This window comes from Montipora foliosa, chromosome 10 (genome assembly GCF_036669935.1).
Source record: "Montipora foliosa isolate CH-2021 chromosome 10, ASM3666993v2, whole genome shotgun sequence".
Lineage (NCBI taxonomy): Eukaryota > Metazoa > Cnidaria > Anthozoa > Scleractinia > Acroporidae > Montipora > Montipora foliosa.
Window position 1 is genome coordinate 10,842,811 of NC_090878.1, and position 27,500 is coordinate 10,870,310.

The 27,500-nt window shown below is 39.2% G+C and overlaps 1 protein-coding gene across 6 annotated transcripts in view; it reads right to left on the reverse strand.

Annotated features, from left to right (window-relative positions):
- The window catches only part of LOC137974395 (uncharacterized), an 86,593-nt gene that overhangs the window by 17,869 nt on the left and 41,224 nt on the right, over positions 1 to 27,500 (reverse strand). For all 6 annotated transcript variants that reach the window (XM_068821346.1, XM_068821347.1, XM_068821349.1 and 3 more), the window contains 10 exons: positions 27,028 to 27,134; positions 24,157 to 24,340; positions 22,753 to 23,010; positions 10,041 to 10,313; positions 7,599 to 7,721; positions 6,377 to 6,496; positions 4,755 to 4,852; positions 4,190 to 4,378; positions 2,524 to 2,592; positions 826 to 931 (listed from right to left, as the gene is read on the reverse strand). In XM_068821346.1, the coding sequence (XP_068677447.1) occupies positions 826 to 931; positions 2,524 to 2,592; positions 4,190 to 4,378; positions 4,755 to 4,852; positions 6,377 to 6,496; positions 7,599 to 7,721; positions 10,041 to 10,313; positions 22,753 to 23,010; positions 24,157 to 24,340; positions 27,028 to 27,134 (1,527 nt within the window). The remainder of the gene's footprint in view (positions 1 to 825; positions 932 to 2,523; positions 2,593 to 4,189; positions 4,379 to 4,754; positions 4,853 to 6,376; positions 6,497 to 7,598; positions 7,722 to 10,040; positions 10,314 to 22,752; positions 23,011 to 24,156; positions 24,341 to 27,027; positions 27,135 to 27,500) is intronic.

The following is a 27,500-nucleotide window of genomic DNA, read 5'->3' on the forward strand; positions in this document are numbered from 1 at the left end:
TTTTCCCGCGCTTTGTGTCGGCTACGTTTAGTTACTTCGAGTTTTGATTGGTTTACTGGATTGTCTCCGTCCTTTGTGATTAACCAAAGTAATTACTTTGGTTTTGGTTTTAAGACACTCATTCGAAAACCGCTCTAAGTCATAGCGCAACCAATTGCGCTATCCAATGGATAGTGATTTATTCGGGGGATAGCGTTATCCACCTTTTGAACAACTGGGGTATGGAGGGTCCTAGTTCGCGTACCGGTAAGTGCATATGCATAGTACAGGTCTTTGTTCCCTTACTATATTGCAAACGTTGAGAGTAAATGGGTAAGTGTATGAATACAGAAACCGATAAGATGATACGCAAAAAAACAAGAAGATGGATTGAGCTGCGTGTTGGTGTTTTCAGTCCTTTTGGATTCAAACTGAGAACTTTCTCAGTCGGTGTCGCAAAGTCAATAAAAATGTTTTTACGTTGACCAATCGCAGCAGGTGAAGGTGCAGCTTTCTTCCGTTCGTTTGTTCCTTCTTTCTGTTGGTCGGTCAGTCATTCGTTGGTTCGTTCGTTCGATCGGGCGAGCGGTAAGTCGTGTGTTCGTACTTTCGGTCGGTCCGTCGTTAATTCGTTCGTCCGTTCGTTCGCTCATTCGTTCATTTACAAACCATGTGAAAAGGCTAAGGATGGAAACGAAAGCGAGCAAACTACATTTCATTTCTTTTGCGCTCGGATTAGCCGAGATCTTTAGCTAAGCCAAGTACTTCGTGAAGGAACTGTAAAACAATGGCTATTTACTTTCCATTTAAAACCATTCAATAAAAAAGTGATGAATTTACATTTACCTATATTTTTCATCTCAGTTGCATTACTATTTGATCCATTGGCCATGTCCAGAGCGAGAACATCAAGACTGTCAATCAGTGAACTTGCTTTCTGGCCTTGAGATTCCTTACATAAAAAAATAAACCTGGTTTTCACTAGTGGACAGCAGCACAAGCAATATTCTCATATACTGTCTTTTGATCTGACAAAAGGTACCAATCATCAAAGCGCGACAAAGTCTGCATATCTTACTTGTGCTTATTCTAGCGACGCTAGTGAAATTCAGGCCTTATCCACAGATGATATATCCAACAACAGAGACCAACGTATTCGCTATTCGGCTACTACTATAAAATGCAATTGCTCACATACGTGTTACAGTGTTTAAGGAAAGAAAGTAAACAGCCTAAGTCGTTTTTTTTAAAGGGGCATTCAACTCACCCACTCACTCACTCACTCACTCACTCACCCACCCACCCACTCACTCACTCACTCACTCACTCACTCAATCAATCACTCACTCAATCATTCACTCAATCAATCAATCAATCAATCATTCACTCAATCAATCAATCAATCAATCAATCAATCAATCAATCAATCAATCAATCAATTCTTTATTCAATAAGAAGGTTGAAAAAAGAATGGCAACTATAAGGGCTGATGCAGACCTACCAAGAGAAACAAAAGGCTACAAATTTTACAGTAATATACAAGAAAATATTGGAATATGTGCATATTAAAAATATAAAGTGTAAAAAATATTTGCATCTGACATGTACCTACAGTCATTTCAAACATTAGATAATTGAAAAAACAAAGATGTCAATTCACGAGAACATCAGCAAGCGTCCAGTTCATTCGTATTTGCTTTGCAACATGATTTGGTAATTTGATTGTTTGCATCTTATGCGATTAGTTTTGCTTTAAAGCATGGTTTTCACTAGCGACGCAAGCAAAGACGCAAACACAAGAGCGCTTATTGCACCGTGAAAACGGGCCTGATGCAAGCAACAGCACAAGCGCGCGCACAAGGATCAAAGCTTTTCCTATTCCTAGTGCTTTGCGCTTACGCTCGCGTTCGCCTGCGTTGTGTGACAACGTGACGTAACGCAAGCACAACGCAAGCTGTGATGTTCGTCCAATAAATAAGTCCACTCGCAGCGTCGCGTTGTAAGAGAGAACACGGAACTAGCGAATCTTTGTCTCTGCGCCGTCTGCTTGTGCTTGCGTTATGATTCGTTTTCACTGGACACGAACCTCTTGTGCTTGCGTCGTTATTAGGGAGCTTTAGCAACGACGACGGCAACGGCAACGAGAACGTCATCGTTAAATGAGAATTCGCGTTATTGTATTCGCTTTGCGAATATTCCAAGCACTTTAACGTGACAAAGGTGTGGCAAAGCCTCAAGACAGAAACTAATATGAACGGCGTTCAATTTAGGAGAGAAAATGAAAATTTATCCTCAAGCGCTGACGTTCACCCTAAAACCTCAAATTTGGTCATTTGACGTTGTTGATTTGCTGACGACGGCAAAGAAATGACAAAAATGAAAAGATGCACGTGCAGAGCGTGCAAAGCTATTGTTTTTTCCTTTAAATATGCCAATTTTTGACGTTCTCGTTGCCGTCGCCGTTGTCGTTGCTAAAGCCCCCTATTGAAAACCGGGATAAAAAGGTACTCGATTTAAAGCCACTTTGTTTTCGAAATTTTTTACCTTTGGCATGAAGGTCCAGGACCGAAGATTTTTATTATCCAGAATATTGCTTGCCGTGCCAACTACATCCTGGGGAGATATAAAAAAAAATAATAATAATAAATAAATAAATAAATAAACTTAAACTTTTCTAAGAAAATGAATGACCAATAATTATGCGAAAATCACACACGAAGACTGCTTGGGAAGTGCGTCCCATTGGTTAGCGCGCTTGCCTTGAAATCCGGGGATCCCGGGTTCAGGACCCGTTTCGACCGCTGAATTTGTTCCTGGTAGTCCCTAGTTCAGCTTCCTGGCTGCACATGTAAATAGCCAACTGGTTTGCCTCCGGCCAGTTGGGATTCTTAAAAGTTGTTGCTGTTGTTCTGTTCTGTCGTTTCGTTGATCATGTTTCATCAAGAGTGAATTAGATGAGAGTGTTATCTATCACTTTGCGATCTTACCCAAGCACAGTCACAAATGGATTTATTTTAAGATACACTTTGCGCGCGAAATTAAAAACAAAGAACCACTTATTTTAACCAATCAGAAGAAGCCATGTCACGCATGACTGCTTCGGCCATGTTTTTTCAGGGACATGACAACTGATGTTCGCGGGAAAAGGAATTCTAAACATAGACTCATTTGTGACTTGGCTGGGGACCCCACCCATGCCATAACAACACTCTTATCTAATCACTAGCCCTGAAAGTCCCTATGAGGAGAGCGCAATTAAGTATGCAAGTACGCAAGGAATGCTCTTTTGATACAAAGAAAAGTGTAGTTCTTAAAAGTACAAGATTGTCGAACATTCCGAGTACTAATTACTGTCTTAATTCCTGATTTATGTAAACCGGGGTAGGCCATGATGATTTACCTAAACAATCCACTAAAAAATGAATTCAGGTTTTACAAAATATTTCCTACTTGAAAAATTCAAGACACTTGAATAACGTTCACCCTCATCATCATCATCATCATCATCATCATCATCATCATCATTATTATTATTATTATTATTATTATTATCATTGAAGATGAAATGATATATGAAATGAATCATATACTGAAGCTCGGATATGAAATCAAGTGAAGCTATGATCCTCGAGCTCGCAGTTATGAACGCAATTTTAGCAATTGCGTAAAGAAGCCTGAAAAATTTAGGAACTCAACGGGGTTTGAACCCGTGACCTCGTGACACGGGTGCGACGCTCGTTGCGTTCATAACTGTGAGGATCATAGCTTCACTTGATTTCATATCCGCAGTTCAACATATGATTCATTTCATGCATCGTTTCATCGTCGATTCATTCATCATGGGAACATTAAAACCCACAAATGACCACCTCCTAACATCAGTGGCTTCATAGCCCGGTTGGTTAGAGCGTCGCACCGGCATCGCGAGGACACGGGTTCAAACCCCGTTGAAGTCCTGAAATTTTCAGGCTTCCTTACCCAATTGCTAAAATTGCGTTCATAACTGCGAGGACCACAGCTTCACTTGATTGTTATTATTATTGTTCAATTTAATTAATCAATTTGGTTGCAGATCACGAGAGTGAAAAACATCGATTACGACTGAAATTGTTTCTAGAGAAACGCGCTCTTAGCTTTTCGCTTTAATTGCAGAACACTTTCAAAAGTTGTCTAAACATACGCCTGGTCATCACGTCACCCCTAACCTCACCTTCACGAAAGTCCGTAACGCGTCTTGCGATTCATTGTTGCTGTTTCCAGGTCCTCTCCGTGTTAACACACCGATGACGTCCACCACGAGTTTGAGGTCTCCAGCATATAATGGCTTTCCTGATTTGACGTCAGTTAAATTTGAAAGCTGATTGGCTATGAACGATGCGCTGACATTTGGATTATTCAGCTATGAAAAGAGGCAGTGAAAAAGTAGTAAGACACGCTGTAATGAAGCAAAATGAAGTTTATTTCCGTGATTTATTAAGCGGCCATAGGCATGCTTTACATAGACTGATTTAAGGTTCAAGGGTCACTAGGTGACGATGCTTACTTCCAATTTAGTATCGTTATTGCTGAAATACTCTGTTTTCACAAAGCAAGCGTTCAGAAATGTTTCTTAAAGGTCGAGGACTTCCAAAAATTTTGAAACATACAAGTGTTTGTCCAGGAATATGAAAGTGTCCTGTACGTGACAAGTGAAAAGTTTGAAAGGCCGATGACATGAAATTGTTCAGTGAAGGAGGCTGACTTCGTCGATTACTTAAAGGTCACGTTATGTATACCTGCTCCCTTATATCTGCCATCCACTTTGACACACAGTCACTAAGGTCAGGAAGATTCCAAACCGCGGGATTACCAGAACATCTCCTCAAAGCCATTCCTATAAAGAAAACGTAATACAATCATGAAAACGTTTTTGATCAAATGTCATTCACTAATACAGATTTGGTAATTGCAATCCATACAACATAACAAATGGAATAAATACGATACGACATGTGTGTCGTTTCAATTTTGTCAAATAAAAATAAACTTTGTAATGAAGATTTTCTTAAGAATGCATCCTGAAAGGGCGCTCGATTTGAGACTAGTCCAGGTCGGCACACCAGTTTCCAATTAGGAGTCGAAAGAAATTTATCAACTGCTTTAGTTTAAGTTTAATACGCTTGGTGATTGGCTTAAAAATCTCGCGCTACATTCTCAGCCAATCAAATACTAAAGACGTTAAGGGCATAGCTAGGGGGGTCCTGGGGTGCCCGTGACCCCCCCCCCCCCTTTGTAAGCCTTTTTTCAAGCAAACAACTTACAATATTCAGGTGGCGAAAACGCCACAATCTGGTGAGTACCCTCTGTTTGACACAGTGTGACCCCCACCACCTCCCTTCGCTTTGAAAAATCCTGGTTACGCCCCCAGACGTCTTCCCCGCTTGTCGCAAGTTGCATGAAGTTTGATTGCCTCCGCTTTATAGAGTGGTTTTCAATTGAGTGTCGAAAGTAATTAGATAATTACTTTGGTTTGCATTACTTCGCTCAGTGATTGGCTCAAAGTTCTCGCGCCACTTTTTCAACGAATCAGAAGTGAAACCAAAACCAATCGTAGCTCGGGCTTGCACATTTTCCCGCGCTTTGTGTCGGCTACGTGTAATTTCTTCGACTTTTGATTGGTTTACTGGATTGTCTCCGTCCTTTTTGATTGGCCAAAGTAATTACTTTGGTTTTGGTTTTACGACACTCATTTGAAAACCGCTCTATTGCAAACAATATAAGTACATGTAATTCGGCAGGATCCAACTCAACATGACTCATCACTGGAGTTTCAACTGCCCTTTCAAACTATATATTTGCCACAATTTGATGCGACACTAAAATAACGCGCTTTTTGCGCGTTTTCTTCTAGACACTTCAAGCTGCGGATAAACGGCTCTCGCCAAACATGCGGTTTGGTTTGGTTTGGTTTGTGTTCCATACATGGGTACTCAAAAACCTGGGTAGTGGATGTTTCAGTTATTTCCTGTTAAAAAAATAACAGTGCGTTTCTAAAGTAAACAGTACAACTTTCTATATTCTATATTCTACATGATGTGTATAAGACAGTATCCAGAGTGAATTAGATAATAGTGTTGATCTATTGCTTTGCGGCCTTGCCCCAGGACAGTCACAAATGGATTTACTTTTAGATACACTTTGCGCGTGAAACAAACAAAGGACCGCCAATTTTAACCAATCAGAAGAAACCATGTCACGCGTGACTGCCTCTGCCATGTTTTTTTCAGGGACATGACAACTGATTTTCGCGGGATCGGGTATTCTAAAAATAGACTCATTTGTGACTGTGCTGGGGAGACCACCCATGCCATAACAACACTCTTATCTAATTCACTCTTGACACTATACAGTCCATTACCCACAGTTCCCTCCGGGCAAGAAGAAACGTCCTGACGCTGGGTCATGGTCTTTCTCCACTCGATGTCAGCAACATTTTCTTGGGTGCAAAAGTGTTCGTCTCCAAATCCTTCAGGAATTTCTGAAGATGAAAAGCAATTTAACAAATCGAAAGTGGTTCACTGTTGTCTTATCGACAACGACAAATTAGCCAATCAGATTGCGAGATTACAAGCAATTGTGGTAAACATTCCTTTTGACTTGATTTGCTTTCACTGTTAATTTCAGTTTATAGTGTGTTCCCAATTAGTGCTCCAGCGCTAGAACGACTAGACACTTAAATAAAGTTCCTTTCCTTTGTATTAAAACAACGCTTCTTGATAAATACATCACTCTCTACCTTTACGAAGGTTAACATTCAAAATCTCCTTTAAGAAACTGCGTCAACGCTACGTTTCGATACAAGCCCGTAACCAATACCTGGTCTACGTAAAGGCATTTTCACAGATCAAGCTACGTTTAGACCGAGATCTTGAATGAGGCCTATTTTGCACGAGTAACCATCCTCAATCCCAAGGGTAATAATTTCTCATTTAAGACTTGTGATTAGCTGGAACGGTCTGGTTTCGCAGGAAAATCGATCCAAAAATAACTCGGTCTGTAAAAACGCCGTTCAACAACTGAAATCGATGAAGTTGTACGCTCCTAGTCATAGGCCCCTGGTTTCGGCAATTTGAGCCAAAGCAGTATAGCAGTTGAATGGCCGATCTTCCACGAGTCTCCAATAGCCCAGTGGTAGAGAATCCGAAGTAGTAATCGGAAGGGTCGTAGGTTCGACTCACGCAAAGGAGCAATCGGATTTTTTTCGAGTATCCCCGAGTCATCCACGGATAATTTTCACCTGAACCTAGTTGAATGGGCGATTTCCCCCGAGTCTCCTATAGTCGAGTGGCAGAGAATCCGAAGTAGTCATTGGAAGGTCGTAGGTTCGACCCCTGCAAAGGAGGAATCGGATTTTTTCCGAGTATCCCCGAGAAACCATCGAAATTATGGATCATGGCCTGGCTCCCACGAGTCTCTTTTAGCTCAGTGATTGAACATCCGAACTAGTAATTGGAAGATCGTAGGTTCGACTCCTGCAATGAGGTACTCGGATATTTTCCGGAGTATTCCCGAGTCACCATTGCCTAATACACCTTGATAATCGATGCATTATGAGCTATAAGACGTGGCACACTGCTTACCTTCACAAGTTGTCCCAGTTCCAATGAAACCTTGTGCACACTTACACTCATATGAGACTGCAGTGTTGATACAAGCGGCATTTTTGTGACACGTATGAGATTTGTCTGCACATTCGTCGTGATCTGTGGACAAGACGGAGCTTTGAAAAGTTTGTTCCCGTCAAAATCAACTATATTTTATTACCAAAAAGCAAAGTTCAATTACACAAAAACACTTAAGATATTTTCCATTTGGCCCATAAAAGCAACGATGACCGTACTTGCTACAGAGGTGGGACGCCCAAGAAGGAGAGTTTTAAATGAACAACGATAAAGAAGGACATAGTTAACGATAGTCAATGACAATTCAACAAGTAATGTATATAACATTAGAGGTAGATATATATGGGTATTTACAACGAAGAGCCGTTGACAAGTCGTGAATGTTTGATATACATGACGGTTGATTCGGATAGTGTATATGACCCGAATATAGTATTTCAGAGGTCAATAATGATACATTTTGTTTTCCCATTTCAGGCCACGTGATGTTCCCAAGGGAATTTTCTTTCAGTTTTTACATAAGTTATTTAGAGTTTCCCGCTGGCTGAAGCATGAAAGAGGCGGGGAACAGATTTCTCACGCTGGGGAGCCTGGGTCGTAGCGCATGTCTGGCTTTGAGACATACGCACTTAGCGTATGGGGAGAACACATCCCCATTCCAATCTATTTTAAGCTTTGCGCCTTTAAGCTTTGCGCCATGTTGTGAAAGTTATTTTGGTCTCGTGCCCATGGTCGTGCAGCCAATGATAGCCAATTAGGTGTCTTCCTTAAAATAGCCGCGCATCATGACCGCGGTCTAAATTTAGATTGAAACAAGAGTGAATTAAATAACAATGTTGTTATGGCATGGGTGGGGTCCCCAGCACAATCACAAATGAGTCTATTTTTTTGTAGAATACCCGTTCCCGCGAAAATCAGTTGTCACGTCCCTGAAACAAACATGGCAGAAGCAGTCACGCGTGACATGGCTTCTTCTGATTGGTTAAAATTGGCGCACCTTTATTTGTTTCACGCGCAAAGTGTATCTAAAAATACATCCATTTGTGACTGTCCTGGGGCAAGGCCGCAAAATGATAAATCAAACTCTCATCTAATGCACTCTTCATTGAAAACAATTGTCATTGTTATACATCACAACTGAAATGCAGTTTTCTATTGGACGCGAACGTATCACGTGACGTGCCTCAAAAGGCATAATTCCCTAGGGCGAACAAAACTCACCAACTTCCTAGGGAAACAACAGATTGAACCTTGGACTTGCACGTGATTAGGACATGCGTCTTGAAAAAGCGGCAAATTTGTGAGCGCGTCCACCGCGATTTTTAAGGAAATTTGGAAATCTGAGTAATTTTCAAGTTTTTTTTCAAGTCATGGCCGCGACATAACGCTTTCAAGTACGAAGTGAGGACGAAATACAGCAACTGATACGATACAAAAGTTGAAAGTAATTATTGAAGGTAACAGTTACTCATTTGTATTTGACATATTTGACTTATAATTATTAAACTAGTAAGGATTATACTCGTATTTCGTTTTGTTCATTTTCAGTTGTGGGGTATAACAAAACACTTCCTGACAGGTCCCACGGGAAACAGTGAGTTTAGCTACCCCTCGACCCTCAATGTTCCCCTCGGCAACATTGAGGGTCTCCCCTTGGGAACAGTCATTAAGTGCTTATTGGAAGAAGCCCAGGTATAACGGATGCGTTTTCTCCCCACATCCTCTATTGCTTGAACCAAATATCTAGAGATATTATAAGTATCGTGCGACGGAACCTCGATTGTTTGTTTTTGTTTTAGTTCAATTCATTTTCTGACCTCGACCTGGAAAAAAGAAAGGATGCTTCTCTTACAGTGCGGCCCAAGAAAACGAGAGATTTCAAAATATTCTGCGGAATGTCACGCAACGCTCCGTGACGTTCCGAACAAGACTGCAGAGGGGATAGACCCATATCACTCAATGTCCAAACAAAAGATTTTGCCCGTCGAACCTCTCATTCAATGTGAGGCTGGACGGGCAAAGAAAATGCAAAGACAAAGCCTTCATTCCCCACGGACTCCAAAATGGCCGCCGAGTGATAAAGGTGAATTACGATGAGTGCTGCTACCAAAAGAATAGACCATTTTACAGTTGTAGCTAAGTTACCTGGCCTACGAATGGAAGCGAGGCTGCCGGTGACCCTGTTTTGATACAAACCTCCGTGCTTTTGTAATGTTAATACGGACTAATTAGAATTACAACAACACAATTTGCATGATAAAAGCAGTGAGGTCTGTATCAATGCAAGGTCACCGGCAGCCTCGCAGCCATTCATAGGCTAGGTCGCTGAGCAAACAACTGTAAAATGGCCTATTTAAGCTCTTTTTAAATCCATTCTTTAATAATATGAATGAGACCTACCTGGTGTTCTGAAATGTATATCACTTTTGAGAAATGGACCGTATCCAAGCCTGTTCCATGCTTGGAGATTCAATTCATATTTAGTCTTCTGCTTCAGTCCATCAATACCAACAAACGTCCTGTTTGTTTGGATCCAAATTGTTTCGTGGGTTGATATTAGAACCAGTCGATATCGATCCGCGAAGTCCATCGTAGTCTGGTTAAAAGGCGAAGTCCAGTTTAAGAAAACGTGAGACCAGCTCAAAGATAAGATGGTTACGTCCCTCGGTGGGTCTGAGAAACGGGAAAAAAAAGAATGAATAAAATTAACTTTAACATATTACGGGTACAATAGAGTTGTTGTTGTAGTTGATGTTTGTTATTGTCAAATGCGCTTTACAACAATTAGCAAAGAAAGACTTCTCATCGATCATGAAATCTTCAGAAACCCAGATTGGTGTTAGGCAACCAGCTTACGAAGTGTGGCCGATTCCGGAGTTGAATTCAGGATCATTCAAGACAAAGCCAGCCAATGATCTGAGCGGGATTTGAAACCGAAACATGCCCTCGAAAATCCAGCGCCTTGACCACTAGGCCCTACTGTTTCAGTAAAGGCAAAAAAAGGCTGCTACTTCGCAGAATCCTACAAAATTCACTCCACGCGATGTTAGATGGCACGAACGATGGATTTCCTAATAACCTATTTTATTCTTCTACACGACCCCACAAGAATTTTGCTCTTACCCTTGTGTGTTATAAATAAAGAACATGACGTGGTTGATGATGATGATGATGATGATGATGATGACGATGATAATGATGGATGAAAGCAAATCAATTTTAGCTAGGCATTGGTCAGTTTCCATGCCCATAAAGCTAACTCTCCAAACTCATTTCATACACCCCTCGGGCCACTGTTCTATGTGGTGTACCACGCATCTTAGTAATGATAATGAAAGGACTTTGAGGATGTGGATCACTAGAGACGATAGTCGCAGATGTTCGCGAAGGGTAGGACATGATAGCTGCTTTAACTCTTCCTGTTTTTTTTTTTAATTGTTCAATCTTAGCCTGCCAAGTAAACGCCGAAAAAAATGAGTGGTGAGTGCCGGGAAGGCAATGGAAGGGGCGAGAAAGACATGGTCACTGGAAAACTTGAACCATTTACAGACTTCAAAAAAGTTGGTAAAATCTCTGTTAAATGTCCACATTTTCTTTGTAAATTACAATCTCTGTAAATTTGCACACTTACAGAGATTTTGTAACTCCATAAAAAGTCTGTAAAATTTAACACATTTTCGTCCTTACGATGACATAAAATGTGTACAAAATCTCAATAAAATCTATGTAAATTGAAGGAAAAATTTACAGAGATTTTATGCGATAAGTACAAAATGTCTGTAAAATCTCTTTACTTTCTCTGTAAAATTTACACGAGAAAAAATCTCTGTAAATCCATCCATATAAAATGTCAGTGTTTTCTCTGTAAAAAGTGAGTGAGAAGAATGCATGAAATGTCTATAAAATGTCTACAAAAACCCTCAAAAAACTGGAGGGGAAAAGTATGTGAAATGTTTTTAAAATGTTGGTGTTTTAGTGCACAAAATCTCAGCAAAATGTTCCCAATATCTCTGTAAATTAAGTATTTAAAACCTGACAAAAGGCAGGAAATGTCAATAAAATGTCTGTAAAACTGGAGGGGTAAAGTATGTGAAATGTTTTTAAAATGTTGGTGTTTTAGTGCACAAAATCTCAGCAAAATGTTTACAATATCTCTGTAAATAATAGCATTTAAAACCTGACGTAAGCCAGGAAATGTTAATAAAAAGTGAAATGGATGAAAGGTTAGTCGATTTTACGTAGAAAAAAGAACAAGTTCTAGAGTTTGTGAATGCATAAATTTTTATTTCAAATCTAAAAATAATCATTTGTTTATATTACTTTCAATAGAATCTAAGTGTACAATAAAATTCTTGCAATAAGTTCAAAATATAATTCAATTAATAACATCAGTTACCATGGCAACTTTTTCTACCCTGCAAAAATGGTGTCCACTTTCGAAAAAACCCACGTCCTATGATTGCGATTTGTCAACCATGATTTATAGCTGATGAAATGGTACAATGTATACTCGTGAAACTTGGGAATAATTCCACTTGTGTTTTGTCCAAAATCAAATAATTTTTCTTGCCTTAAGGCTTATGAAATTATTTGATTTTGGACAAAGCGTGTGTGAGATTATTCCCTAAATTCACTCATCACTATTTGATAACCCATACAAATTCATCAAAATAAGGAATAAAATATATGCAAGGGATTTCATTATTATTAAATAAGTATAAAAATCTGGCTTATGTTACCCCAATTACAAAATATAGTTGTTAGAAATGGGTGTGGCTTATCTGTGGGAAGATCTGAAAAAGGCTGCCTCTGGTGGCCAGTTTTCCATCTTTGCATCCAATTTTATACCTAGTTGCGTGTACTAAGCTACAAACGTTCCGCTCATATTCTTGTTGTAATGCAAAAAAATCTATGGCAAAACTGTGTTTAAGAAATTCCTGTCAACAAATACCAGAAAAAGATCAATCATATGTCCAAGTTGGTAAAAACAATGTTCATTACATTAAAGTGCTAAAATTAACATTAAAGTATTTTCCGTTTCAATATTAGTGAATAGTGAGTTAACGTTTGATGAACAGTGGATGAATTTGACTTCTAAAGACTAGACTTTGGATTTCTTTTGTTTTCTGTCAAAAAACTTTTTTCCGTAAATTTCAGCTGGTAAGGTCAGGGTGCGGCTTACCTCCGGGTTTACAGTTCACCTGCCAGTTCAGTTGGGTAATACTAGCATACTAAAACAAATTAACCACATGGATTACCTGCATGGGTACACCTACTTTTCAAGTTACATCAAACTGTATGAGGTGCGCCACCCGCCAGTTGCGATGAAAAATACTACAACTGCATGGTTAGACCGAATTTACAAGTTACATCGAACTGTATGAGGTGCGCCACCCGCCAGTTCCGATGAAAAATACTACAAATTAGTATACTATGACAAATGAACTGTATGGTTAGACCGAATTTACAAGTTACATCGAACTGTAGGAGGTGTGCCACCCGCCAGTTCAGATGAAAAATACTACAAATTAGTATACTATGACAAATTAACTGCATGGTTAGACCGAATTTACAAGTTACACAGAACTGTATGAGGTGCGCCACCCGCCAGTTCCGATGAAAAATACTACAAATTAGTATACTATGACAAATGAACTGTATGGTTAGACCGAATTTACAAGTTACATCAAACTGTATGAGGTGTGCCACCCGCCAGTTGCGATGAAAAATACTACAACTGCATGGTTAGACCGAATTTACAAGTTCCATCGAACTGTATGAGGTGCGCCACCTGCCAGTTCCGATGAAAAATACTACAAATTAGTATACTATGACAAATTAACTGCATGGTTAGACCGAATTTACAAGTTACATCGAACTGTATGAGGTGCGCCACCCGCCAGTTCCGATGAAAAATACTACAAATTAACTGCATGGTTAGACGGAATTTACAAGTTACATCGAACTGTATGAGGTGCGCCACCCGCCAGTTCCGATGAAAAATACTACAAATTAGTATACTATGACAAATGAACTGTATGGTTAGACCGAATTTACAAGTTACATCGAACTGTATGAGGTGTGCCACCCGCCAGTTCAGATGAAAAATACTACAAATTAGTATACTATGACAAATTAACTGCATGGTTAGACCGAATTTACAAGTTACATGGAACTGTATGAGGTGCGCCACCCGCCAGTTCCGATGAAAAATTCTACAAATTAGTATACTATTACAAATTAACTGCATGGTTAGACCGAATTTACAAGTTACATGGAACTGTATGAGGTGCGCCACCTGCCAGTTCCGATGAAAAATACTACAAATTAGTATACTATTACAAATTAACTGCATGGTTAGACCGAATTTACAAGTTACATGGAACTGTATGAGGTGCGCCATCTGCCAGTTCCGATGAAAAATACTACAAATTAGTATACTATGACAAATGAACTGTATGGTTAGACCGAATTTACAAGTTACATCGAACTGTATGAGGTGTGCCACCCGCCAGTTGCGATGAAAAATACTACAACTGCATGGTTAGACCGAATTTACAAGTTCCATCGAACTGTATGAGGTGCGCCACCTGCCAGTTCCGATGAAAAATACTACAAATTAGTATACTATGACAAATTAACTGCATGGTTAGACCGAATTTACAAGTTACATCGAACTGTATGAGGTGCGCCACCCGCCAGTTCCGATGAAAAATACTACAAATTAACTGCATGGTTAGACGGAATTTACAAGTTACATCGAACTGTATGAGGTGCGCCACCCGCCAGTTCCGATGAAAAATACTACAAATTAGTATACTATGACAAATGAACTGTATGGTTAGACCGAATTTACAAGTTACATCGAACTGTATGAGGTGTGCCACCCGCCAGTTCAGATGAAAAATACTACAAATTAGTATACTATGACAAATTAACTGCATGGTTAGACCGAATTTACAAGTTACATGGAACTGTATGAGGTGCGCCACCCGCCAGTTCCGATGAAAAATTCTACAAATTAGTATACTATTACAAATTAACTGCATGGTTAGACCGAATTTACAAGTTACATGGAACTGTATGAGGTGCGCCACCTGCCAGTTCCGATGAAAAATACTACAAATTAGTATACTATTACAAATTAACTGCATGGTTAGACCGAATTTACAAGTTACATGGAACTGTATGAGGTGCGCCATCTGCCAGTTCCGATGAAAAATACTACAAATTAGTATACTATGACAAATGAACTGTATGGTTAGACCGAATTTACAAGTTACATCGAACTGTATGAGGTGTGCCACCCGCCAGTTCAGATGAAAAATACTACAAATTACATGTAGTATACTATGACAAATTAACTGCATAGTTAGACCGAATTTACAAGTTACATCGAACTGTATGAGGTGTGCCACCCGCCAGTTCAGATAAAAAATACTACAAATTAGTATGCTACGACTAATTATCTTTAAATCATTGTTGGCACATGCAGATGTGTTTATTAGAAAGATATCACTTGTGTTTGATCTATTTGCCATTGAATGATGACTGACAATTTCCTCAGACCCAAGGGACAGTGAAACCTTTCTTGATTTTTGTCAAAAAACTTACAGTATATGAACAGAGAAGTCACTGATTTTGTTGCAGTGAATATTTCTCCCTTGTATTCACCCAGTTCATTGTGAGAGCATTCGACTCTTCCATAATTACCTGATGTCTGGAACAAATTTACTTGACCCAGCTAAAACAGTTTGACTTAATAATGTTCACAAGGTATATACAAAATGGCAATGAAACCTCTACCCTCCCAAGTTTTGACACAAAGACATCAATTATTATTCACAATTGTATCACAATTTGCAATCAGCACTGTCTGTTTCTTGCATCTCAGGAAATTCCCTCCAATTAAATTTCAATGCTCAATTTCCTTCAGCACTGCATCTTGTGGTTGAAGTACATGAAGGCCCTGGAAAAGAGTCACACCAGTCAATCAATCAATAACATTTATATAATTTCATAATATCATTTTCGAAGAATGTTGTAACAAATCACTTTGCCATTCATGAGCAATGTTCCTGTGTAGGTGAAACTGAATAATGAAGCTAAGAGCTAAAGGAATTATTGCAAGAAACTTGTATCTTACCATGACAAGCTTAGGCCGACAAAAAAATATATGCAAATGAGCTTACGGTGATTTGAAATCACCCTTAGCTAATCATTAAGTGTAGCTCAAGAACTCATTTCGCAAGTTTAGGTGTTGCAGATATCGCATCAGAGTCCGCTTCTGACATATTCAGTAACGTTTTTTACACCTTTTAAGTCACAACGGAGAAGCATAAATCCACAAAACGTCATTCTGGGAACCTTTTTCCAGTCACTTTGCCCCATGTAGCTCGTGTTTGGCGTGCAGCAATTCTCGCGAGGATTTTAGAGTAATTCTTGCTCGCACAATTCTGCAACACTGTGGCAAATATGCATAACTCGCTTTTTGAGTTCAGTTATTTTCAATTTACATATGCTTTGTATGTACAAAATTGGTTATGCCTTCAGATAACTACAGTCCAAAACTGGACTGACTACCCAAGAGAGACAAAACTTATTAGTACAAAATAATAGTTATTACAAAATTGGTTCTGCCTTCAGATAACAACAGTCCAAAACTGGACTGACTACCCAAGAGAGACAGAACTCATTAGCACAAAATAATTATAATTATTACAAAATTGGTTCTGCCTTCAGATAACAACAGTCCAAAACTGGACTGACTACCCAAGAGAGACAGAACTCATTAGTACAAAATAATAATTATTACAAAATTGGTTCTGCCTTCAGATAACAACAGTCCAAACTGGACTGACTACCCAAGAGAGACAGAACTCATTAGTACAAAATAATAATTATTACAAAATTGGTTCTGCCTTCAGATAACAACAGTCCAAAACTGGACTGACTACCCAAGGGAGACAGAACTCATTAGCACAAAATAATTATAATTATTACAAAATTGGTTCTGCCTTCAGATAACAACAGTCCAAACTGGACTGACTACCCAAGAGAGACAGAACTCATTAGTACAAAATAATAATTATTACAAAATTGGTTCTGCCTTCAGATAACAACAGTCCAAACTGGACTGACTACCCAAGAGAGACAGAACTCATTAGTACAAAATAATAGTTATTACAAAATTGGTTCTGCCTTCAGATAACAACAGTCCAAAACTGGACTGACTACCCAAGAGAGACAGAACTCATTAGCACAAAATAATTATAATTATTACAAAATTGGTTCTGCCTTCAGATAACAACAGTCCAAACTGGACTGACTACCCAAGAGAGATAGAACTCATTAGTACAAAATAATAATTATTACAAAATTGGTTCTGCCTTCAGATAACAACAGTCCAAAACTGGACTGACTACCCAAGAGAGACAGAACTCATTAGCACAAAATAATTATAATTATTACAAAATTGGTTCTGCCTTCAGATAACAACAGTCCAAAACTGGACTGACTACCCAAGAGAGACAGAACTCATTAGTACAAAATAATAATTATTACAAAATTGGTTCTGCCTTCAGATAACAACAGTCCAAACTGGACTGACTACCCAAGAGAGACAGAACTCATTAGTACAAAATAATAGTTATTACAAAATTGGTTCTGCCTTCAGATAACAACAGTCCAAAACTGGACTGACTACCCAAGAGAGACAGAACTCATTAGCACAAAATAATTATAATTATTACAAAATTGGTTCTGCCTTCAGATAACAACAGTCCAAACTGGACTGACTACCCAAGAGAGATAGAACTCATTAGTACAAAATAATAATTATTACAAAATTGGTTCTGCCTTCAGATAACAACAGTCCAAACTGGACTGACTACCCAAGAGAGATAGAACTCATTAGTACAAAATAATAATCATTACAAAATTGGTTCTGCCTTCAGATAACAACAGTCCAAACTGGACTGACTACCCAAGAGAGACAGAACTCATTAGTACAAAATAATAATTATTACAAAATTGGTTCTGCCTTCAGATAACAACAGTCCAAACTGGACTGACTACCCAAGAGAGACAGAACTCATTAGTACAAAATAATAGTTATTACAAAATTGGTTCTGCCTTCAGATAACAACAGTCCAAAACTGGACTGACTACCCAAGAGAGACAGAACTCATTAGCACAAAATAATTATAATTATTACAAAATTGGTTCTGCCTTCAGATAACAACAGTCCAAACTGGACTGACTACCCAAGAGAGACAGAACTCATTAGTACAAAATAATAATTATTACAAAATAATAATTATTACAAAATTGGTTCTGCCTTCAGATAACAACAGTCCAAACTGGACTGACTACCCAAGAGAGACAGAACTCATTAGTACAAAATAATAGTTATTACAAAATTGGTTCTGCCTTCAGATAACAACAGTCCAAAACTGGACTGACTACCCAAGAGAGACAGAACTCATTAGCACAAAATAATTATAATTATTACAAAATTGGTTCTGCCTTCAGATAACAACAGTCCAAACTGGACTGACTACCCAAGAGAGACAGAACTCATTAGTACAAAATAATAATTATTACAAAATTGGTTCTGCCTTCAGATAACAACAGTCCAAACTGGACTGACTACCCAAGAGAGACAGAACTCATTAGTACAAAATAATAATTATTACAAAATTGGTTCTGCCTTCAGATAACAACAGTCCAAACTGGACTGACTACCCAAGAGAGACAGAACTCATTAGTACAAAATAATAATTATTACAAAATTGGTTCTGCCTTCAGATAACAACAGTCCAAACTGGACTGACTACCCAAGAGAGACAGAACTCATTAGTACAAAATAATAATTATTACAAAATTGGTTCTGCCTTCAGATAACAACAGTCCAAACTGGACTGACTACCCAAGAGAGACAGAACTCATTAGTACATTTAATAATTATAAATTACAAAATTGATTCTGCCTTCAGATAACAACAGTAAAAAATGGACTGACTACCCGAGAGAGACAGAACTCGTTAGGGTAAAATAAAAATGATTTAAAACGAGACTGGTTGTGCCTTTTGATAACAAAAGTCAAAAACAGACTATCACATAAAAGAAATTGTTTAAAATGCAATCTGTTTTGCAATAATAATTTAATATTATAGATACTTTTAAAGATTAAATTGAAACTGATCAATGTACTTCAGGTCTGGTATCCAGCTAGCAGCCTAAGGCTGTATTCTGTCTATTACATATATGTAGTCTGTTTCAGTCTGACCTCTACTCAAAAACAACAAACAGCACTTTCCTATGCTGAATTTCTCATTGAGCTAGCTCCGGGGCATTGAGGTACACAAACAACCCCACCGTGACAATGTAGGGACTATGAGGTGGTTGCAAAGTACAAAATGATCAGAAAATCATCTGGCATTACACAGAGTAAACTCCCAGGAGTCAATCGGTTTAGTAAAAATTTACAAACTAACAAACAAAACAAATGACAAATTATCCTAATGATCTTTTGCTTATTAGCTTGGCTCCACATAACAAGCTAAATTATACTTCACAAATTATTATATTTGCTACCCAAGAGGTTACAAAGTAAAATGGTGTGACAGTGAGTTAAGGATTGTATACCTCTTGATCAGGTATATGCTACACAATTAATTATTAATTAATAGCATAGCTGTAAATTTAATTTTGTATACTCTTTCACATCAACTTTTAGGCCATGCTTTAACTTGCTTTTTCTGTGCACTTAGATCACTAAGAAGTAATTCCAGGTTTCACCTGAAAGGATTGTGATTGTGCATAGACCTCAAAAACCCAGCTCCTCCCGCTCACCTCCCAAATACACAAGAATGTCAATTAAAATAGCTACAAGCTTCGTGTACTTGCTCCTGTTCCACTTAATTTTGTCAGATTTATCATCATTGTCTGCCACCCTTCATCTGGGATTCTGGCCTCAAAAGAACCCAGTCGGGAAGTCGAAATTTGTGCAAATACTGTTGCAGCACATCTGGAACAATAACCTAGTGATCAAGTCCACAGAACCGCCTTATCTTGGACAATCAAAGAAATTAGATAATTTATATTTTGGTCAAATTGATGGAAATAAGATTTGTCATCAAGATACTTTATTTGGGTGGGATTGACGGAGGTATTGACAATTAATGGGAGACCAAAGCGAGATAATCTCCCAGGCAGTTTCTTCTGAAGTGTAACCGACCTTTCAGTGAAATCTAGTGTCAAAGGAGTAATCTTATTAAGCGCCCAGTCCAAAATTTAGCTTGCTGTGGCTCCTCGTGCATGAGAAACCAGTGAAGGTACATGTAGTTATACATGTGACAAGGGAGTAACTACAGAATAACCGGCCACTATTGTGCTCTTGTAGTGGCATCGTTTGAAGAACAAGGCATCTGCAAGTGGCAAATAAGGGGCTGGTTATACAGAGATCCACATATTACATGTAATTCCCTATTCGTTATTATTGTTATTGCCTTAAATGGCCTTAATACAATATAAAGTGAAATTACTAAGGGTACTAAGGTCTGCAAAAGTAATGACTGTGCTGAGGCCCTCCTTGGCGTTTTGGGAAACGAGGGAAGATGGCTATTTTGAACTGGGGGACAGAGGAAAGATGACAAAATGTCTTAGGAACAAGGCGACATAAACAATTTTAGGGAGCAAAAAGCTGGGTACAAGTTTGAAAGTAAATTGGGCGGGGAACAAGGGAACAAAACTTTAAAATTTTAAGCCATTTAAACTTAAATCAGGTTTGTAAGTAAGATGACGACTTACCGAAAACTCCTCCGGCAGTCTTTTGCTTTTCGGATCTTTTGAATCTTCCCGCCCATTCGCTAAATGTAGCTGTTCGGCCAGGCCACCCTTTGTTCCAAACGTTCGTAGAACTCCCTTTACGTTTTGAAGAAGGTCTCTATTTTTGCCATGAAGTCTTCACCGATTAACCCTTTCGGAGACTGTCAGAGGTTGAATCATGTCACTGGCGTGTATCTTTGTGGCGAATGCTGATTATCTAACCTGAATTGTCGTTGCCCTTTCTTCCGGAATCCGTCGATGTTTACTGGGTTTATTTGGTGGAATGCGTGCCATTTCACCCGCACAAAATGTTAAGGAATCGCAAAGATCCAATTTTGGTCGTCCAACAAGGGAAAAAGAGAGGAAGAGCACTTACATTGATCGCCCGCGCGAAAAACAAACCGATAATTCAAACCGATCTCGTTCCCAGAGTCTTTGGGGCGGGGCAATTCATAATGGCGGACAAAGTTGTTGCATCATGTAATTATTGTGAAATGTCCACAATCCTTCTCTTTGTGCCAACATCCAATCACAACCCGTTGCGAGCCCAGTGCGATTCCTGGGGCGCTTTCATTTTGGGTGGAAAAACCGGGGAGAATTTTCTGCTTTAAAGGTGCAGAGCAAATTTCCTCAATCAAAATATGGAACGGGGGAAAGTGTGCTCCTTTTGAGATTTCCTTTTCTGTTTTTCTCAAGAGACTGGATACTAATCATTTAGAATAACAAATATGGCTGCCGGATTTTCGATCATTACTTCATAAGAAGTAATTCTCACCTACAGCTACGGTCTATGAAAGCACCCACGTTAATTGACTGAAACCCGCACGATTAATTTGGGCAGCTAAACACCAATGCTATTTTTTTTTCTCTTTTCAAGGAGCATGGTAAAGTCTGCTTACTAGCCTACATTACTTTCTCAATCTCATTCTCTGCTGGGACTCCTATATCACAAAGGCCTTGATTTACATGTTATTTGCATGATTAATCCCAGCAATTTACATGAAATTTACACAAAAAAACTATTTTATGGCCGGGTTGTGTCAATTTACATAGATTTTATGGCCTTTGCAATTGTTGTAAACAATTAAAACGGTCTAATCTTGTGAGGCCCTAAGTACCTGTTTATATGGAGAAAAATTGTCCCAGGAAGAAGGGTCACTCGCTTACCGGAGTTACCCTGGACCAGCCAACTTTTCCTACATTTCCCTATAAAATGCGGTTTAAGTAAACTGTTTACATGAGGGAAAAAAATGGCGCGGCTTGAAGGGAAACCCACCTAGCCGGGTCACCCTTTGTCAACGGTAGGGTCGCCCTCCTGGCCAGGCCAACTTTATTCCATGTAAACACTTTGGCTCGCTCAGTGGAGTCAACTTGGTCGAGGTAAGATGATGAGAGAATGCACGAATACTATCTTCCCAGTCTCCTGATGATCGAAACTGAGCCGGGCAGATCTTGACTCAGGAATAAAGGTTAGTTCTTTTCTCACATAAACGCTAGCTAAAGACCCGGCTGGGAGGGTGACCATCTTCCGAGGACAACTTTTCTCCATATCAACAGGGCCTAAGACTTGATCCAAGTCGCACTATTAAAACACATACCGATAGGCATTTTATAGGTTGCAACCGGCGAACTTTTGATAAACCGAACTCAGTGCAACATGCAGGGCTAATTCAACAGTTTCCCATATAATTTAATTAGGTAATAAATATTCGACACTCAAAATCATCGTGAACAGGGCATACAGATCCAAAACCATTTGGTCACTTAGACAGGACACGCATGATGATAGAGCGCAATTTACAGACATTTTATGAGACATGACCAAACGGCGTAAAATCTTTGTAAATTTGCGATTTATAGACATTTTTGCAAGATTTTATAAAGTCTGTAAATTTCAAGTATTTCCTCTTGTTGTAGCTCCAATAATTTATAAACATTTTACAGACATTTTATAGAGCTTTACTCAAGAAAACTCTGTAAAATATCTGTAAAATAAATTTACAAAGATTTTATATTTATGGAGTTAAGTGTTAAAGTCTGTAAATTTATTATTTACAGACATTTTATGAAGTCTGTAAATGGTCCAAATTTTCCAGTGGGTTTCCTTTCCCTAGCACCGAGCATTGCCTTCGTCGAACGCGCTCTGATCGGTACTTCACCGTGGCGATCTCCGGAATGGGCTTAACCTCTCCGTCATTGCTTTACTCCTAATTCTTCACGTGATAAAGTCTAATGTTAACTGTTTTACGAAGTGATCCCGAAAAACAGTGGCAAGTACCTACCTACTATACGCACAAGAGGAATTTCTCGTATAACTAATGCCATAACGTAAAACTTGTGTCCTGCGGCTTTGTCATTGATCGGGTAGACACAAAACGTGGCTTCTCCATCACACACTTCTAGCATCTTCTCTACTTCGTCTGGACTCGTCCACTTTATGAAAGCTCGGTACGAAAACTCCTTGTATTTGTCACGTGGCTTTTTCCACGTGAATCTTACTGAGTTGGATCCGATGACAGTCTCTTTCACTGTTGTTTCATCTAAAGAGAGCATGCAGTTCGCTTCAGTTTTATTTTTGGGGTGGCAAAAGTAATTTCCTGGTGGCTTCAGTCTTGAGTTTCTACCCCAGGCCTGCTGATTAGCCTATGAAACTCGCACCACTATTTCAGCGAATCAGCGAAATCAAATAAAATTAAAGTGTGAGTTCCCCGCTCGTTAGTTGCCCGGCAAAGGATTCGAACCAAAGACCTTCTTATCCCCGGTAAGATGCTCTACCCATTGAGCAACAAGAACTCCTCTTGGGAAGTTAAATCGTTTATCTACCTAGGTTCTGCATGGGCAAAATGTCCCACTGATCTGCGGCTTCTATATGTCATGCGTAGTCGAAATATACACATCGATCCTAAACGTCAAAAATCAATGTTATCGCGAGGCTTAAAGGGGCACTGTCACGCTATTTTAGTCAAACTTCAAAACACTAAAAGATGTCTTTGCATCAATAAAGACCAAAAAATAATGCTGTACTTTTGTTGCCAATGAACATTGAAGTGCACTGAAGCTGTTACTTATTGTTTGCGGTCAAGGATGGAGAGGATGGAAACGAATTGAAACTTTAAAAAACTGGCCAGTTTTTTTCTAGTTTGGAGACGATGTCTTCAGGAAGTCGACAAAAATTTAATATTAATAGCTCTTAGGGCCATAAATACATTCATCTGACAGGAATTTTGTACGAGTGAGCTAAAGAACTAATTTTTACCCACTTTTGACCTAAAAACAGCAAATTTAGCATAACCGTGCCCCTTTTAAGATTTACGTGAGATAAAGTTTGTCTCGTCTAAGTAGCCCCTTGAGCGAAAGCTCGTCTCGGATTCCTGAATGACATGCTACTCCATTGCAAGGTTACCCCTCCCCTGGCAAGGAATTGCTCTAACTGTCCTGTCTTCACAAAGGAAAACAACGTGACGACCCGGCCAGGCCATGAAAGCGGGCCACTCCGCCTGGAGTCCAGTCCGCTACTGATCCACCTCGCCTTCAATAAGTACTGTTATACGGATAGACAGATAGACAGACAGACAGACTGATTGACAGACAGACAGACACACACATAGACAGCTGAGGAAGTCGTGACTTTTCTGTTTAAAACCTGCACACGACAAAATCAATGTCATGCTTACAAGTTTACTTACCATCAGAATCAGTCTGAACTGTCGTCGAAGCTGGCAGGCTCTCCTCGAACCGTTTGTCACCATAACTTGCCACTTGTATGCTGTACTTGGTATTCCTTTGCAGTTCCGTAAGTAGAAATGAGCTCACATGACCTGCTTTAACAATGTTGGACTTGTTGTGAAAATCAACAGTCGTGTACGTTATCTAAAAAAAAAAAAAATAGCGAAAAAATGTTTTTATGTTTTAAACATTTGGCAATAATCTTTAAATGGAGCACTCTTTTGCCTTATCACACCTTAGCCGTCTTTAAGATGGAAAAATTGATAGATTGCTTGACGAGCCGAAATAATGTCTGGGTAAGGAAATTTTTAAGCCCTCATCTAGACCACTGCGTTTTTGCTTGAATAAGTGTTCTACAGTTCACTCACATTAAGGACGGTGCCTACTATTGTTATTGCGCATACGTTCTGCGCATCTCTCGAGAGACTCGGATTTCCTATGGGTGGTGTTTATTAATACAGGGGAAATTTTTGCGCGGTTCAAAACTATGCGGAGAAAGTATATCTTAGCAAGTGCTCTTGGTATCCAAAATGAAAATTGGGGCTAACCATGCAGATAAATTAAGCTTCAATTTGGAAAAGAACGCCATACATTGCTTTGTATTTGAAAGCTTTTTCTAAATATTGTTGATTGATTATCTTCAAAAAATGCATGGTTACCCCCAATTTTCTTTTTGGATTTCAAGAGCACTTTTTAAGATCTATTTTTCCCGCATATTTAGTAAACCGCGCAAAAATACCTTTGAATTAGTAGGCACCGTCCTTAAAACGCCCGGAACCACAAACGGAAGCTTTTAAGAAGGTTTCAAAAAGAGGTTACTTTTGAAAACGCACCAGTTTTAGTGTGGAAACGTTAAGAAAGGATGACGATATAGAGTAGAAAATAGGGACTTTAAGATGCAAGGCAGCGTCGTCGACGAAAACGTCACGTCACGTTCATGTCGTACAATGTGGAAGAATTACCTCAAAAATAAATTGGTAAGGGCGGTTCAGAAGTAAAAGTATAAAACTGACGAAGGTGGTTCACATTCGTATGCTCCTGTTGTCGTGAAAACCTCAAATTTAGTGCTTTCACGTCGTTATGCAGAAAGTAGCGCCAAGATATGAGCTAAAATGCGCGCCACACGTGCAGCACGATTAGTTTTCCTCTTTAACCAATAAAATTATTGCTTTTTACTGTTGCCGTTGCCGTGGCCATTGTCCTTTCTTAAAAGGGAGTTTAAGAAACGACGACGGCTACGTCAACGACAACGCCAGAAAGTAGTAATATTATTGGTTAAAAGAACCAAAATGATCGTGCTGCACGTGCGGTACGGATCTTGTACATATTTCTCCCGTACTCGTCAAAACTACTATGCCAAATGACCAAAGTTAAGGTTTTGACATCAACGTAGACAAACTACGGTGAATCTTTCAGTCTCACGCTTTTAATACTTCAAATCCATCCGTACCAATCCAGTTATAGGAGACTTCGCCCATATTGTATAATATAAACAAAATTGAATAATCGTGAAATACTTAGATTCGCTCAAACCTATATTTTGAAGGAACGGTTTCGTCGCCGTAGCCGTCGTGGTTTCTTTAGGGAGGTTAATCAACGACAACAGCGATGGCAACGAGAACGTCATCTCAAAATATAAATACGCGTTATTTTAATCGCTTCGTGATTATTTCAACCATTTTAATATGACAAGGGTGTGGTAGTTCCTCAAGAACGATACTGGTCGGAACGGCGCTTAATTTAGCAAATGAAAACTTATCGTCAAGTGTTGACGTCCTTGATAAAGCCTCACCCTTGTTTGGGACCTTAAGATCTAAGACGGCGACGTCGACCAAAACGTCACCTCGAAATATAACTTTGCTCTAGTATAAGCATTTCGCGATTATTCCATCTCGTTCAAGTCGTATAATACGGGCGAAGTATCCTAAAAATAAATTGGTACGAGCGGTTTCTGACTGAAAATTGAGAATGGAAGATTCTCTGTTACATGCTCACGTTGTCGTCAAAACCTAAAATTTCGTCATTTCACGTCGTCGTCATGCAGAGAACCGCAAACTATGAGGTAAAATCCGTGCCGCTCGTGCAGCACGATTATTTCTGCTCTTCTAACCAATGATATCGTTGTTTTGCCGCGTTTTCGTCGACGTCGTCGTCGTCGTAGATCTTAAGCTCCCTAACACGGCAAAAGAAATGGACCAAGTGAAAAACGCACGTGCAGGGCGTGTGGCGTTCTTGTTGCCGTCGCCGTTGTCGTTGCTTAAGCTCCCTATTAACTCCTCAAACTAGAACGAATGCGCTTGCCGCAAACATACGAAAAACGACAAAAAGAATGTTCCTCTTGTTAAAGGATATGTACCTGGTTATATAATTATCTCCTTGTTTACGGCAAACGGCAAAGGTTGGACTGAAATTTGTCTTTTTTTAGAAAATGGAAGAAAGTCGTTCTAAATGAGCTCATTTCTTCCCTGTATGCTCCAGATATCGAGCAACTTCTATAAGGAGCAAAACAATTCAGAACAACAGAATGACACGTAGCAGACGCCCGTTTCCCGTTTACCGTTTCACGTAAAACGTGATGCTCAATCTCTCTGATAGCGGTTAACGGTAGCGACATAGCAACAAAAATGACGCACATGGAAGAACGCTTTCCTTGATGTTAAAATACAGCTTATCTTCATCATTTTTCCAGCCAGTTTCGCTTCTAGAATTTAGCACAACTTCTGGAGTAACTCATCCATGGGCTGTAACCTTCTTTCATGATATACACAATCCTCTCTGGAAAATGTTCAACGTCGAAAGACAAACAGGAGGTACAATAATATGTGACTAACCTTGTATCCTAAAATATTTCCGTAACGTTCTGCTGGTGCAATCCATTTCAATAAAACTGCGCTTGATGACTTCATCTCCACACTGACGTTCATCGGAGGGTTTAAAACTAAACGTAGAGAGGAAAAGTCAATTCGCATGTCGGTATTAAAACAATTTTATCAATGAAGGAATCGAAATGCGTGCAACTGTCATTCAATTGCATGATATTGCCAGATGAACAAATGAATATTGAAATAAGGACACGGATGAATATTAAAGTTCCTCAAACCAGTTTCAACACTTTCAAGAGACCTTGATATTAGAAGGATTGACAGTCACACTACAACACTATATTACGTAACAGCAATGTATAGTACCATGTGAAACACCAATTACTGCTGAACAAGATGCAGTCATTTTTGTGACCTACTAAGTTACCATGGCAATACCAAAGCCTCGAAAAAAACCCCTATATTTTGGTTTTACCTGCTCA